The 16598-nt window shown below is 34.9% G+C and overlaps 1 protein-coding gene across 2 annotated transcripts in view; it reads left to right on the top strand.

Annotated features, from left to right (window-relative positions):
• The window catches only part of LOC120525179 (trophinin associated protein), a 76810-nt gene extending 65082 nt beyond the window's left edge, over positions 1-11728 (top strand). Inside the window, exons 12-14 of one of the 2 annotated variants that reach the window (XM_039747270.1) lie at positions 3697-4063; positions 11101-11243; positions 11364-11728. In XM_039747270.1, coding sequence (XP_039603204.1) covers positions 3697-4063; positions 11101-11243; positions 11364-11444 — 591 coding nt within the window. In that variant the 3' untranslated portion in view covers positions 11445-11728. Of the gene's footprint in view, positions 1-3696; positions 4064-11055; positions 11244-11363 lie in introns of both variants that reach the window. The other variant, XM_039747269.1, reaches the window with a different exon arrangement.
• The last annotated feature ends 4870 nt before the right edge of the window (positions 11729-16598 follow it).

Below are 16598 nucleotides of genomic sequence, written 5' to 3'. Positions count from 1 at the left end.
TGCACATCGATCCCAGAGGATCCTATAAGCAGCTGGAGTAGCAAGAAATTCGGGCTGAAATTCAGGGTTTGAATGTGGAGAGTTATGACCATATTCCAGAAGAAGATGACATGAATGTATTTGGATAAATGTATGTTGTTGTACATGAATAAATATAAGATATCCCCTGAAAATAAGCCCTAGTGCATCTTTTGGAGCAAAAATTAATATAAGACCCTGTCTTATTTTTGGGGAAACATGGTATCCTTCTAATGTGTTCAAATTCTTTACATTCTTGAACTTTGCTCAAGATCACTAGACACTGCTTTTATTTATTTGTTTGTTTTAATATCTACCTTTGTGTCCTATGAAGAAATTCCCCTAGACTTGGGTAATGAAAATTTTCAAGGCTCAATTAAAACTGACTAGTTTTCACTAGGCACTTAGGCAACTATTAAAATATGTGGATGAGATATTACTACTGTTTTTTTTTTCTCCTCTCCAGACTTTGGGTGGACACCCAGGCAGGGTTAAAAAAATCTCAAAGTAGTAGTGGCCCTAGGAGAACCTTAATGTTGGTCCTGTAGTTATAGACCTCTGGACCTATCACCTGGAGAATGGGGCTGTAACAGATTTGGTTATCTTTTGTGAAGCCCCTGTCTTTCTGTAATTATGTAACCTTGCTTTATCTCTCAATGAAAGCAACAACTGGATTACAAACACCTGAAACTCTGGAACAAGAAAATTCTGAACAAATCTGCTAATTCGTTCTTCATGTGCATAATAAAAGTTAGCCTTAAAATGGCATTCTTCCAAAAACTGTTTTATAGTAACCAATTATCTTCAGCACCTTGTGCCCCTACTGTTATACTTATTATAGTATAATTTTAATATTGTTTTTTTATCAGTATGCTGCTGCTGGAGTATGTGAATTTCCCCTTGGAATTAATAAAGTATCTATCTATCGATCGCTTATTTAATTATTTTGAAAAGCAGATTTATTTCTTGCCTTAAGAGAGTGAGTGTGACTGCATTATTCAATAAGCTGTAAGGCGCAAGAGGAACATTACAGGCATGTTTTGTCAATTCCAACATTCAACAGTTGCACAATAGTCAGACTCAGCTGGTGTTTGCTTAATTTCTGAACTCCCGAAAGCTCATAACTATATTTCATTTTTTTCATTTTGACTCAGAATGTCTCTTTGGCCAAAGGCATTACTTCTGTGCCTTGTTGTCTTGACAACCTAGGTAACCAAACAAGCCTAATGATTCAATATTCTGTGGAGTGCAAAATTACATTTATGTTGACACAACCCAAAATTTTAGCTTGTTTCAGCACACTATGTGTTTAGAAAGAACTCAATATTATATATAGACTTACCACACTTTTTAAGGTAGTGTGTCTGCTTGGCTAAGACTGATGAGTACTGAGTATGAACTCTCCATCCTAGGCTTTTTTTGTTTGAAAACAATTTTAGAGTAACTGTAAAGAATAAACAGCACAGTTTGGGGTCTTCTAACTATAGTGCACTGTGCTGGTAGCTTCTACTGAATCCCTGCTCTGTATTAAAAAAAAATATATATACCTTATTCCAAAAACTGCACCCTATGCTGCAAAATTACAAAATGTCTATTAGGCTTCCCTGGTACTGTCAGGCCAATAACCATCTTGTCAGCTGTAATATTTTTTTAAGTCTTTTGTCTCATTCAAGTACAGTAATCGATTTTCTAATTAATTTTGGCTCTCATTTACCAGATCTGTCTTTTTACAAGGTCAATTTTCTTTTCTTTGCATTGCCCAAGTTAGACCATTCTATTTATTTTATTTGCTTTTGGCACCCTTACTACATTTAGGAGCTTTCTGTATGTTGGGTAGAAATTTTGAATTTTATTGTCAGACCAGCATTGAAAAAAATTGGCATGTTTATCGTGAAAACATGAAGTATAATTTAAGTGTTGTATCATCTGTTATACATACTTGCTGTTTTGGATTTCTCCAATATGGATTTTCTTGATTGAGATGATAAACAGACATCTGTACCCAGTAAAGTAAATGCCAAGTTGAGCTTATTTGTTGTGGATAAAAGACAAGTCCAGCACCATAGACAACCTTACAGTAATTGGTTATTAAAACGTGACATGTAATGCCAATTAGCCACTTAGTTTCAAAACTCTCATTAAAGTTTGCTTTATGCCCACTCTTTTTGAAGCTTACCTTGAGGTTTGTTTTGCTAACGTTCAGAAACCATTTTACAAATATTTTAACTAAAAAAAAAAAAAACGACTTGAAAAGTATCTTATGCATGTTTAGAGAAGAACCCGAGGGAAGGCAGATGCATTGGGTCCACCATCAAGTTCACACAATTAAAAAAATATATATATATATATTTATATATATATATATATATATTATATATATATATATATATATATATATATATATATATATATATATATATATATATATATATTTATATATTTATATATATATATATATATATATTTATATATATATATATATATATATATATATATATATATATATATATATATATATTTATATATATTGTAAAAATCCCGCAGTTTAAATTTGCAGTGATATTTGAAGTGAAATTGGTTGATGACAAGGAAAGTAGCTTTCTGTAAAAATTGCAACCAAAAATGACAAATTGGCATGTAACATGGTAAACAAATGGAACTGTAGAACTTGTTGAATTACGATATTGAATTAATAGTGAGCATTCCTCATCAGACTCCATTACTGCTAGCCTAAACATTTTCTTGTCTTTGCTGTCTGCTTTTGCTTTCTCACTTGTCTGATACTTTCAGATTAGACTCTGGTAGATTTGATCACAAATGGATGGGAAAACATTAAAATTTTTTAAATTAAATATATTTCTGGCTACTTGTCCTTTTTTTAGGTCCAATATGTCACTCTACATAACGTTTTCTTTTAACATGGACATGCAGCAAATAATTCTTTGTAAACGGGAGGGCCCTTTCTGAGAATACAGTACTTTAGTTACTACACCAACAGTCGTAGAAGTCAATGATGCAGTGGTGAGGTGTGTGAAAGTCAAAAAGGAAATAATTTGGCATATTTAAAAACACTCAAACTGTTTTCATGAAGAAGGTTATAAAAAGTTGAGTTGGACGTTGCACTGCAAAGAACCAAACTTCCAAAGAAGGTAAAATGACAGGTTATATTGATTACCAAGCTTTAACCTTGATGCAAACAAAACCTGAATAAATTTCCTCTAAGCTGTGTTGACGTTCATAATTATAAAGGGACTCGGCAAAGGAGAATTTAAGCTTTTTTTCATTTATTATTTAGCTAAACATTATTTTATTCTAGCTGTTTGAAAAGTGTCAAAATTGGTCTGAATTTAAAGCGGGGATACGTCCTTCTTGGTTGCTATTTGGCACTTGTAGAGAGCAGTCTGCTCTGCTAGGCAGCAAAGCTGAGGAGGTGGAGCATGTGATAACTCTACTCAATGTTGCTTTTTGGATCAATGAAAATTCTTGTGTCCAGGATTCAGACTTTGGACATGGAGTCAGTTTGGCAGCAGCACTACCAACTGGGGTACAGGGATGCCCATGCAATTAATCTAAAATGTTGTTTTACACTGGAGGTCAAGTTTTAAATTATGTTAATTTGGCATAAATCTGTTTTATTCTGAAGTCAGTTTAAGCTCACATTTTTCTTTTTCTTTTCAGAAATCCCCAATGGACAAGGAGCTTACAGATTACCAACATAAAGAGAAGTCCCATTCACAACAAAATCAAGCTGTCCCTTCAGTTCCTCCTCCTTTTTTCCAGGCTGTACACAGAGAATCTGTTATTATGTTTTCTCAAGGTGGAAAAGTATGTGGGCCACTACCCCTTCCTGTTGTAGCAGTTCCACAGACCCAAGCTTCACAGAATTCTGCTTTTTCTCAGTCATCTATTGCTGTGGAAAAAGAACGGTTTGCCTCTAATCCAGTACCTTTTAGATCTTCAGGATCACCTTCTTTGACTGACGCAGAGAACGTTGCATCAGGCTGTTCAGCATTACAGTCTTGTGCAGCCTTTTCACTGAATGAAGGTATGGTGATTTTAAAAAAAAAAAAAAAAATTTGTGTGGGTACACTGGTCCGTGTGGTCTGATAACAAATCTTCATATCAGAAACAAAGTAATAAGGAAAACTGTAGCTTTTCCCTTTTTCATCACAGAGAAGGATAGTAAAAATAATAGTAAAAATAATGAGTAGTAGTGAAAGCCAAAGTATTCCAACATAAAACACATTTTGCTCGCCGTTTTGGCATTAAATGGTAAAATGTAAATTTGTTAATTATTCATTTATTTGCTTTAAGGATTATTATTCTGTTAATTCTGAGAGTCCAATATTCTTCACTTTGTAGAATATTGTATCTTTAAAGATAACCAGTAACCACATTTTAACTGATTCGTACCACCATAAGCAGTTTTTCATTTCAAATGGCTGACCTTATTTATTGTCTCCACCTCCACAAGTACTTTATTCACATAATCTGTGATAATGCATATTAATTTCACAAGTAGTTAGAATGAGTGTACCTCACACCTCTATGGCGTCCATGAATTGTTCTACAAAGCTGTGATGTCTGACATACTATAGTAAAGATGGGAAGCTGAAAAATAATTGAGGGAGTTTTAATTAGGAGGATTCTAATGAAATATGCTACTACCTTTTTCCTGTTTTCTGAAATGAAGTACAAGTTTAAGTATAACTTTGTTGTACTAGTTTACACGAGTGGTGGAAATCGATTACTATGTAGTCAACATCACATACAGTAGTGTTCCTTGATGATAGTCATTGGTCTCCATGGAGTGGCAGGTCCCTTATTTCTTTACCACTCTAGTTTACCAACACTTTTTAGTTGGCTAAACACTGAAAACAAATCTGTAGGACTAAGATGATAGTAGATTTTAAAATATTTTTGCCAGTATTTTATTTGATTTGCTCACTTTAATTAACATTAAAGGACTCCTGTATGTAGACATTGTGACTTGAATATGCTTGGCTCAGCAGTTTTAAGTTGTAAAAGTTTTTATCATGCGTTATTAATCTTTGCTTTTTTTCTGTTTTATTCCTTTGACTGTTTATGAAGTGCTCAGTGCATTCAAAAGGCAATATAGAAATTGCTAACCTGACCTGCGTCTGTATGGAGCTTGAATGGTTCCCCCATGTGTATGTGGACTGAGTGTGCATAACTTGAATGTGCAGATAGTGTTTAATTACTGGATTTTATAAGTGTGTCATTAAACCATCTAAATTGCCAAAATATGTTTATTCCTCCATGTGTTGTTAAATTACATCTTCCCAGGTTAGGCTTACAAGAAGCTTCCAAGGTTTTGCTTATTGCTTATTAAGTGAAAGATCTAGATGTTGCTATAGCAGATGTTCAGTATTTAACATAAATGGTATACTTGTAGAAATTCAGTATATACATGGAAAAAACTAATCTCCATTTCTGATATTGCTATTATCAACATATATTAAGTAGTGATTTCAGTAGTATTTAAAAGATAAGAATTCTCTGAAAAAATACACCTAAATGGGTAGATGACATTGCATCAGGAGATATCAGAATAATATAAAATGTGTGTGGTTATCTTACTGCTTGCATAGGAAATCTAAAAAGTAACAAATTTGTTTTTGAAATTAAATAAACGTTTGCTTAAACCTTGTTGCTGGTTAAGGTAACAAATGACATTAGAGCACACTTATTTAATTCTTGCCTTTTTTGATTATACAGGAAATCCTAGAACTTTCAAATTATCAAGACAAAATTGAATTCTATTTTTTATGTTGATAGGTACACCATGAATTATAATTTGACAACTAATTTGAAAAATATTTTTATACTTGGAGAAAATTGTGTCTGTGTGTAAATTTTTGGTGAGTAATACAACACTAATAAATATGTGACAAAAATGTTAAAAATCAGTAAATGCTGACAAACTAAAAAGTAAAAACAAACCAAAACTAAATTTAGAAGATGATAGAACGCTAAAACTAAATATTAAAATTAGAAAATGGTAAAAAAAAAAAAAAAAAAAACTAAATAAGAACTAAAAAATATAAAAAATAAAATTAAAACGAAATATAAATTATATCTTAAAAGTAGATAAACACGGGTTAAAATGAGTCCGTATTTTATTGCACAGAACAGAATCTAAGCATGTTATCAAGAAGATCTGAACATACAATAACATTATATATGGTATTCTTCATTAAAAACACCATAGGTAGCAGATTAACTTTGGAATAGTACAGGTAGAACTACTTATAAACATACACTCAATTGCACTTAGAAATTACAGCTTGGCTCATGAAGTGAGGGCAATCCTTAGAAAATGATACACCTTGGCAATGTGTGCTCATTTTAATAACATTCATATGAGAAAAATGTTGGCTCTCAAATGTGAATGGCTCCAAGCATTGTCAAAACTAGCAAGGCTGGTTTTCTCATATTTGGGTATTGATATTAATTGACCTGAGTAGTCCAAAGACCCACTGCACCCTCAGACTGCAAGTGCTGCCTTAAGACAAAGGGTGACTACACGTCAACTTATTCCACTTGTTGTGAGCTCTCATCAATCTGTGGACGTGCTTCCTTGGTTTTGACACAGATGCTTGACTCCGATATGAAGGAGAATGGATCATTGTCAAACTGCAACATCTTGGTATGAATAATGGTATCTTGGAATCTCTCTGCAAACCTCTGTCAGTTGTTTAAGAAATTCTGTCATGCTCAAAAGTATCTAAGCTATGGAAAGTGCTGTAATTTCGTTGCCTTTAGGTTGTATAAGAAAATCTCTAGATTTGCCTTGAATGCAGAAAGATGCTCAACTAAGTCGCCAACAAATTACAACTGACCCCTGTAATTTTAGATTCATTGAGTTCAAGTGTAAGAAAATGCTGCATACAAAACAGACATCTGCCATAAAATGTTTGTCCTGTATGTACTCTGCCATCTCCATTTATTTTGACACTCATGCCAGTAAGACACAATTTCCTTGCAGGGTTCACAGAAAAGGATTTAGGATCCGTTCTTTGCTGCACCATCAAACATCATTATGTCAGTTTGTTCTGCTGACGTGTCAGTGAGCAGCTGGCAAAATGGGCAGTGCTGCTTGCTGGAAGTTACAGAAATTAAATTTACAGTACTTGTACTATAACTGTGTCCATGATATGTTTCTGCTCACCAATTTGGACAGAGTGATAACAAAGCAATGTAAAAACTGCATATGAAGAATAATTTAGCCTAGTTATCAGCTACGTTGTGCTGAACCTAAAATAACTAGTGCATTGTTGATAACCTAAAGGTTAACCATTTGCAAATCAAGTTCATGTTTGTCAGAAAAAAAGGAACAGTCTTTTAAAATTCACCGCACCCATAAATATATCCTCCCATCTATTTAATCCCATGAAGTTCTTCCTGTAAGTGCACTGCATCAACAAAATCTTGCATGGAGATATAGCTGTGCAATGTTGCAATGATCTATTCATTTTGTCAACAGCAATTAAGGTTAAAGCTTTTCCCAAAGATTGTTAGCAAGAAAGTCCAGCTTTCAAACACTTGATGTATCCAAGAGGGGCATATTTGTAATGGAAGCAAACACACTATCCCTAACTTTTTTGTCACAAATCACCTCATCTACAATAAACAGTATGCTGTCTTTTAACAGTCAGTAAAAGGCTAATTGTGTCTGGCCAGAATCTAAGTTACATGCAGTACACCGATTGTGGATAACTACAGTTAACTACTGTTCCTGACAAAAATGAATAAGGGCCACCTCCCGTTTATCACTTAATACAGTGTTAATATAATATTAGAAAATACAAGACACTGGCAGAGTGCTAATATACACCACCATGGTATATATGGACATTTACATAATTTGACTGACATTCCAACTTTTGGCCACAAGGTGACAGAATTGTGACAGTTTAAATGAGAGACATGCACTTAGTCTACCTAGAGAATTATTACATTTATTGGTTATTGCCTTAGTTCTGTGCCTCTAGTGAAGATGGAGAATCTGATTTTGACTCAGCTGTACTGCTTCATGTGAAGAGACTTTCTTAAGAAAGAACTTTACTTAGTTATATTGCTTTTGTGTGTGTGTCTAGATCTGACAAGAGAAAGGCAAATGGGCAAAACAGAAAGGAAGTCCAAATAATAGTTATGTATTTGAGTTGTTACAGACAGATGTAGTGATTAAATGTTACTGATGTTTCTAGTATTTAACATAAGGGGACTTCCCATTTAGTTTTATTTTGCTCAAATGAAATTGCACAGAGCAGCACTGTCAGCATTACTACTTCACTCCAAAGTAATGAAGTTCTTCAGCATAACAGTATATTATGACATACGGTATGTGTATTTTATGATGGGTGAGGATTTGCATCAACGGATTCCACAATGGACTAGGGTTGGATCCTAAAGTTCTAATGCTGAGGCTAATTCCTCACATTCATTTTGCAAAAAGTGGGTTCAGAATAATAGGCACGATTTTAAATTTGTATCCTCTAAGGAAAATCTCCTCTTCCTCTTACATTTGAAAATAAATGTATAAACTAGTCAGAAACAAATTCTATTATATGACAAAATTATACAAATTACATAATACAGAATTAGTTTTCTGTGCTTTAACAATTCTGCATCTTAATTTGTACTAAGTAGAAACTGATGGAACACATGGAGACCAACATATCTGTCCATTAATTGATTAATTGTTGAGCTAAGGCGAGTTCACAATGGAAGAGATTATAATTATAAAAGGGAAATTCAAAGACAAATTCAGAAATCAGCAGAGTCCTGGAGACCTCAACCAGCTGGTCACTCCTTGGCATTTCTGTAGCAGAGTCTATTCTAAGCCAACACATCTAATGAGAGAAGTTTTCCATCTGATGATTTCAATACTCCTTTATCTTAGATGACTTTTCCAATTTCTCAAGAGAACAGCTTGGTAGTAGAGCAGTGGCACCATGTTGTATATGAAGATACAGAGGGAAAAAACAGACTAGAAAAGAATTAGTCATTTCTACCAAAATATAAATAATATACTATTTTATAAATTATTTCTAACAAACAGAAATGCAGTATGTACAGCTAATCATCAACTGTGGTCTGGGTATGCTAGACTAAAGTAGGGAGTGTTCAGCCTGGATTTAAAAGCTGAGACTGAAAAGGCATTTCTTATAGTAGCAGGCAGACCAGTCCACAGTTTTGTGGTACTGTCACTAAAAGCTCAACCTCCTGCTGTTATTGTATTAATACTTGGAATTCTAAATAGGTCAGCATCATGAGATTTTAAAGTAATAACAAGTTCAGCTAAGTAAGCAGGGCCTTGGCCATTTAAGACTATGTTAAAAGGAGTATTTTGAAATCTTAAAATTTTGAAATTTAACTGGAAGCCAGTGCAAGGATTTGAGAACTGGAGTTATGATTTCATATTTTCTGATATTTATAATAATTCTTATCATCATCTTGAATTAGATGAAGGCTGCATTATGAACAATTTGAACAGCCAGTGAACACTGCGTTACAGTACTCAATTTTACTAGAGTGCAGCACGGTGGCACAGTGGTAGCGCTGCTGCCTCGCAGTAAGGAGACCCAGGTTCGCTTCCTCCCTGTGTGGACTTTGCATGTTCTCCCTGTGTCTGTGTGGGTTTCCTCCCACACTCCAAAGACATGCAGGTTAGGTGGATTGACGATTCTAAATTGGCCCTGGTGTGTGCTTGGTGTGTGTGTGTGTTTCCTGCGGTGAGTTGGCGCCCTGCCCGGGATTGGTTCCTGCCTTGCGCCCTGTGTTGGCTAGGACTGGCTCCAGCAGACCCCCGTGACCCTGTATTCGAATTCAGCGTGTTGGTAAATGAATGGATGGATGAATTTTACTAGAAATAAATGCATGATTTCTCAGTATCCTGCATATTTAGAGAGCTCTTAATTTTCACAATGGTTTTCGAACGTTTTGTAATGTATGTTTTAAGCAGCACACTAGTGTCAAAGATTACTGCTAAATTGCACACTGATTCAATAAAACTAATGTTGGTTCCAACAGAGTTAAAAAGTGACAAAATGATCAACTATGTCAAGCACTGCACTTAAATCTAACAGCCTAACTGCTGTAAAATTTCCTTCATCAGGGGATAATAGAATGTTATTTATAACATGGGTTAGTGCCATTTGCTGTGACTGGTGTGGAAGCCAGACTGGAATTTCTTAAATTGTGATGTGTAAGTTCGGACTGAATTGGATTGGTTTATGCTGTATATACTGTATGGTATGATTCATTGTACAAAAAAAAATATGAGCAGAACTACAGTGGCAGTGAAGCAGTAAACGAGTATCTGATCACGAGATTATGCACATTGTTATGTACTGTACTGCACTGCACTGCACAGAGAAAGTGTATGCGTTCTTTCTTTAGATTACTCTGCATTTTCATTTGCTCATACTTGGCATCTAAAATGAACACTCTGGCTTTCTGTCTTCGATTTCCACTTTTATTTCTAAACCTGGGGTGATTGGTGTGATCCACTTTGGTCCTGAAAGCAATCATTGCCAATAACTGCTCTTATTTAGTTTTATTGTTCATTGGGATTTTAACTCTGTAATGTCAGGTCATTTTTATATTGCAGATTTTTTTCCTTTCTAAGTATATCATCCAAATGATTTGAAGCCTAAAACTGATGGGTGATTCTTGATCCTTCACTTTTTTCTCTTCAATTTCCTGTTAAGTATGTTATTAAATCAAGTAGTACACAATGGTTTCATGCAGGTGTAAAAGTAAACAAGGTGGACAGACAACTGCTGGTTCCTTTACTATTTGCATCTTATTGCTAATAAGATGCTGATAAAAACAAATGCAGTTGTTTATGAATAAAATAAGCAAGTGTTTGAAATCTTAGCAAGTGAGACAACTAATATGAAGCAGAAAAATATAACGAGCAATAAGTGTTTTGTCAGCAATAATTGACTTTTCATTATGGAATTGTGATTTATGTTTAATGGACTATGCTAAGTAATATGTTTTCTTCAGGTGGTGTCATTCAACCAAGGTCTAAGATGCCTCCTCTCACTTCAGCACAAGCCAGGCAGCGAATGACAGATGTCTTATTGGATGAGGAGTGTGCCTTCTACACGAGTCGAAAACTGGATCAGCACCGTTTCCTTTGCAGAAACTTTACTAACCCGATAGCTGGAACCCTGTACTTTCAAGAAAATATTGTAAGTTCTGTTTTGTTTTTGTTTTTTGTTTTTTTACAAAACGTATTTTTGCACGTGTGAAGCTGTGGTTACATTTTTTCTTCAGTTCCTTAACTTCTGTTCACCTTTGTCTTGTTTCAGATATTTATTCCTGTCATCTTGCCTGCAAATCTACCAGAGGCTCAGTCGGAGCTTCCTGTAGTAGTTTCAGCTACCAGTTAAGATACTGGTAAATCAAACATTTTAGGTTTTACACTTCCATATTGGAAAGTGACATTCAGTATTCCTTCCCATTTTTAAGAGTTTCAGTGTTGGGTCTATCGACAGATCCATGTTCTGTGCTTTCGTTGGGATACTTCAGAGCACTGTGTATGTGAGCAGAGCATCCTCACATTATCTAATCACTTTGGGCCTTTAAGCTTTAAATTCACCCCAGAATCACTCTGTCTTAACTTATGAAATTTATGTATATAACTTTCTAAATAAAAATATAATTGTCATGTCAATTGCAAGGATTTTGTTTTATTTCCTGAGGTAACTGACATACTTGGAATCTGTTACAACTAACAGACACAGAGCATGTTGCGCTTGTCCAAGTATACATGGTGTTACACAAATTTAAAAACTCTGAAATCTAAAGATGTCTCTTCAGTCCCAAAGATTACTTACAGCTTAGCCTAAGAGTTTATGATCTGAAACATTACTTTTATCTCATATAGTTATTTTTTTGTATTATAGTTGTTTTATACATTTCTCTGTGTGCAAGTTCTTCTGATGTCAGTGTGTAGTGTCAGACACAATGTAATCTTGCTTTGTGTCATTTGAATTTGAGAGGTTAAAAAAGCAAGTTAGATTATAGACAGACATAATGGTGATCCAGTGGTTAGTGCTGCTACTTGGTTACTCCGCAGCTCTTGGTTTGAGTCTTCAGCATTAATTTACCCAAATCACAGGTTAGGTTAACTGATTGGTTAAACTAAATTGAGCCACTGAGTCAGGCAGTCTTGATCCACTGTACTAATTCCCTTCATAATTTTAAACACTTCAATCATTATGTCCCCTTTAATTGTCTGTTGCTTAAACTGAAAAGGCTCAGCTCTTTTAATCTTTCTACCTAACTCGTCCTCTGTAGCCCTGACATCAGCCTAGTCACTCTTCTTGGGACTTTTTCCAGTGCTGCAATGTTGTGTTTTTTTTTTTTTGTAGCTTGGAAACTAAATCCACACACAGTACTCCAGATGAGGTCTAACCAGTTTGTTTTAAAGTGTGAGTTCCCTTGATTTGTACTCTGTACATCATGCAGTACAGTATAACCTAACATTCTGTTAGCCCTCTTAATGACTTCTAAACGATGTCTGGAAGTTGATTGTGAAAAGTCAACTGTGACTCCTAAATCCTTCTCATAAGATATCCTTTCAATTTTCAGACCTCCAATTGTGTATTCAAACCTAAAATGTGCCCTTCCTACATAATACTTGACATTTACCGACATTAAATTTCATCTATCCATGTCCCTCAATAATGATTCATCGGATTCTAGATTATCTGCCAATGCACCTATCATGGTAACATTTGCAAACTTAACCACCCTGTTGTTTATATTCGTATCCGAATCAATTACATATATTAACAATAGCAACGGCCCCAGCACTGACCACTGTGAAACACCACACTTAACATCACTGAATTCAGATAACGTTCCTTGTATCATCAACTTCTGCTTCCTGTGTCTGAGCCAGTTTTGCACCCATCTACAAACACCATCCTGAACTCCCAATTCTTTTAGTTTGAGACTCAACTTCTCATGTAGTACCTTATCAAATGCTGTCTGAAAGTCCAGATTAATAATATCATACACACTCCACTTTGATCATAGCATTTTGTTAGTACAATCCCAAATGAGAAAAAGTTGGGAATGTATGGAAAATGCAAATAAAAAAAATGCACTGATTCTTAAATGTTTTTGTTTGACTTTTATTTCATTGCAGACAGTTTGAACCCAAATTTAAATCATGTTTTGTCTGTTCTATTTAATTTCGTTTGTTAATATACCATGTAATCATTCCTGTATTTCAGGCCTGCAACACATTCCAAGGTGGGATGGTAAACCATGTAAAACATGCCCTCTCACTTCTGAGCCCATGCTGACTGTACAGTAAAACTCCTGTTCTTCCCATGTATTGCTCAATCTTATCCTTAATAATTCCTTACATTAATTTACCTTTGATAAATGTTATGCTTACTGGCCTGTTGCGTGGATCAGCCTGATCACCAAATTTTTTTTATATAACTGGGTAATATTTCCTATGTTTCTGTCCTACGGACTTTCCTCAGTTCACAGTGACTCAAAAATGTGCATCAAGGGTTTATATATGTACTCACGAAGCTCCTTAAGCGCTCAAGGACAAATATTATCTGGTCCTGGTGATTTATTTGGTTTCAGTTTATTTAATCTAAGCAGCCTTTCTTCGTGTTCAATTTCCAAATCACTCAGTACCTCATTAGTAGTCATTGTTAAGGCTGAGAGATTATTCACATCCTCATGTCTGAAGACTTCAAAAATGTGAGCTTAGAGCATCCACTATTTCACTGTCTTTATTTTTTAATTCCCCTTTACTGTTCCTGATGCACTTCACCTCCTCCTTGACTGTTCTTTTTACTACTAAAACATTAAAAGAATCTCTTTGGGTCATTTTTTGTCATATCTGCTATATTTCTCTCTTAACTGCATTTTTGCTTCCCTAATTTCCTCCTTAGTGGTTGACCCGATGTTCTTATATCCTCCGTAGTTCACATTGCAGTTATTAGTCTTATAGGCCATATACAGCTGTTTTTCCTCAATTCCAGTTGCTTTTTCAATTCTTTATTAACCCACTGCAGAGTTTTTTTTTGTTTTTATTTATTTCCTAGTAATTTCAAATTAGGTATGTACCTTTCCTGCATTAAATGTAAAACATTTTAAATCTTTTTCCATTGCTCCTTGCCTGTCTGCAAAATTAAAAACTTATCCCAGTTTGTCACTTTTAGACTTTGCTGCATTTGTTCAAAATTTGCCCTGCCAAAGTTAAACTTTACAGTTTTTGTCTTTGCAATTGCACTCTACCAAATCACTGAGAATTGTATTATGTTATGGTCACTTAATCACCGCTACACCCTCAATTGTATTCTGGTTCTGGCAAAATATTAAATCTAGACCGGCTTCACCCTGTGTTGAATAGTGTGTCCTTTAATTTGCATTATCAATTATTCTGTTTAGCCATGTTGAATCTTCAAAAAATGTTTTTCTCCATTTATTTTTACCAGGTTTATTTCCTTTTTCTTATAAATTGTATATTTAACAATAATGCATATTTCTGAATACACAAAGGATAAAAATTGAACAAAAAGATCAACTAATTTAACAATGAGATCAATAAAAGGCAAAAATGACTCCCTGATTGTGAAACCAGTTGCAACTAAGAGCTGCAGCCCCAGGGTCTCCACCAGGAGTGTACCCCTCCTGTAGGAAAAACTTAAGAGTGCTTTACAGCAGGAAGCCATGCGTTTGTGTTTGGAGATGGGCTGGTGTCCAGTTTATGTCTGGTTCTTGCACCTCTTGGTGCCATGACAGTCCTTACCACTTTTGCCTTTATTTTTGTCGTTTATGTGCAGAATTTCTGCACAAGTATATGCTGGAGTGTCATTTGATTAAATCCCAAGTTCGGTTAGCCTTTCTTCATAATATTTCATCTGAAACCAGAAATATAAACACACAAGCTTTCTGAAACATTTGAAATGGTCAAAGAATATCAGATTAATTGTAATACCCAGCAGCTGTTGCCATGTTTTTTCTGTTTGACATAAGAAAGATGATTAGTGGCATAAGAAGATTCTTAATCCAAGTGACAAGCTTTATCTGAATGCAGCAATATTCTCTAACTGGTTTAACTTCTAAAAACACCCGTTATACCCTTTGGATGGCTTGAATTTTTTTAGGGTAGAAAAAATATTGTGGAAATGTTAGCCTTTAGCTCCTAAACTAGCATGTTTTACTTTAAACATATTGTATTTGCATTCAAAAGGCGACACTACAGAAGCTGGCATGGCACTGCCTAACTTTCAGTTTTATTACTGGACAGGAAATTTACAAGCTATAAAAGCCTGGACATTGACACAAATTAATGAATACTGTATATGCAAGCCTGATCTGCAAAAGAAATAAAATCTTGCTGTATTTTATATGCCCTGCTTTGTGCCTCAGTAAATACAATTTATTGTAAATATACCAATAATCCAGTTGTCTTTCAATCACTCAGAATGTGGAACCAATGCAGGATGTACAGCACTTCAAGGCAGGGAGGCTTTTATCTTTTGCACGTCTATATGATAATCATCTTTTTCAGCCCTCTCAAACCTACACAGTATTAATTCTTTGGAAAACATCCAGGGTTAAAACATTTAGAGGACTATATTTAATATGTTTGCATCTTATGAACAATTATGCATCAAAAGTATCTTCTCATCAACACAATGTTTCCACTATTTTCAAATTAGAAATTTTGCTAAAAGGAACATACCCATTTTTCCACACCTCCCACCTATTTCTATTCCAGAAGTACTGATCAGTCTTGAAGACTCAGACAGCATCTCAACAATGTATAAAAACATTGTAAAGTCCCTTTTCAGAGATCCTAGGGTATTATGGGGAAAGGATCTTTCACTTAATATCTCAGAAAAGGAGTGGAAAGCAGCCGTACACAGAATACACTATAGCTCCATATGTGCAAAACATTCTATCATTAAACTTAAAATCTTTCATCCGTCATAATTATCTTGTTTAAAATCATCCAAAATGTATCCAGGTGAAGACAACCTGCAAATGTTGCAGTCTTGCTGTAGCCTCACTGGGCCACCAATTTTTTGGAAGTGCCCCAAATTAGCATCTTTTTAGAGAAAGATCTTTGAAAGCTTCAGGGTCACAATAGCTTCTAATCCATTGACAGCCGTGTTTGATGGACTCCCAGATGGCCTTAAAGTAGAGAAGCACAAATAAATTGCAATTGGCTACACTTCACCAGTAGCATGTAGACTTTTCCTGCCTGACTAGAACCCCAACCCACCTGTTTGTTATAAGTCGGTGGGTAACTGATGTACTATCAGAAGTTGGAAAAAATCAAATTCTCACTTAGAGGATCTGTTCAAAACTTTTGAAAAATATGGCAAGATTTTAAAATAAGCACTTATGCTGGTTGGGGGTGGTCATTTTCCCTCCCCCACCACTATATTTGCCCATGTTGCTGGCTGTCCCTTCTTTCTGTAGTTTTCATAGTTTTATTAAGTATTTTGTTGTATAAATTTGACTTGATTGTATGCAATGTTATTTTCTTCAAATAAAAT

This window comes from Polypterus senegalus, chromosome 3 (genome assembly GCF_016835505.1).
Source record: "Polypterus senegalus isolate Bchr_013 chromosome 3, ASM1683550v1, whole genome shotgun sequence".
NCBI lineage: Eukaryota > Metazoa > Chordata > Cladistia > Polypteriformes > Polypteridae > Polypterus > Polypterus senegalus.
The sequence above is the reverse complement of the archived record's forward strand: the minus strand, read 5'-3'. Positions and strand labels throughout refer to the sequence as shown.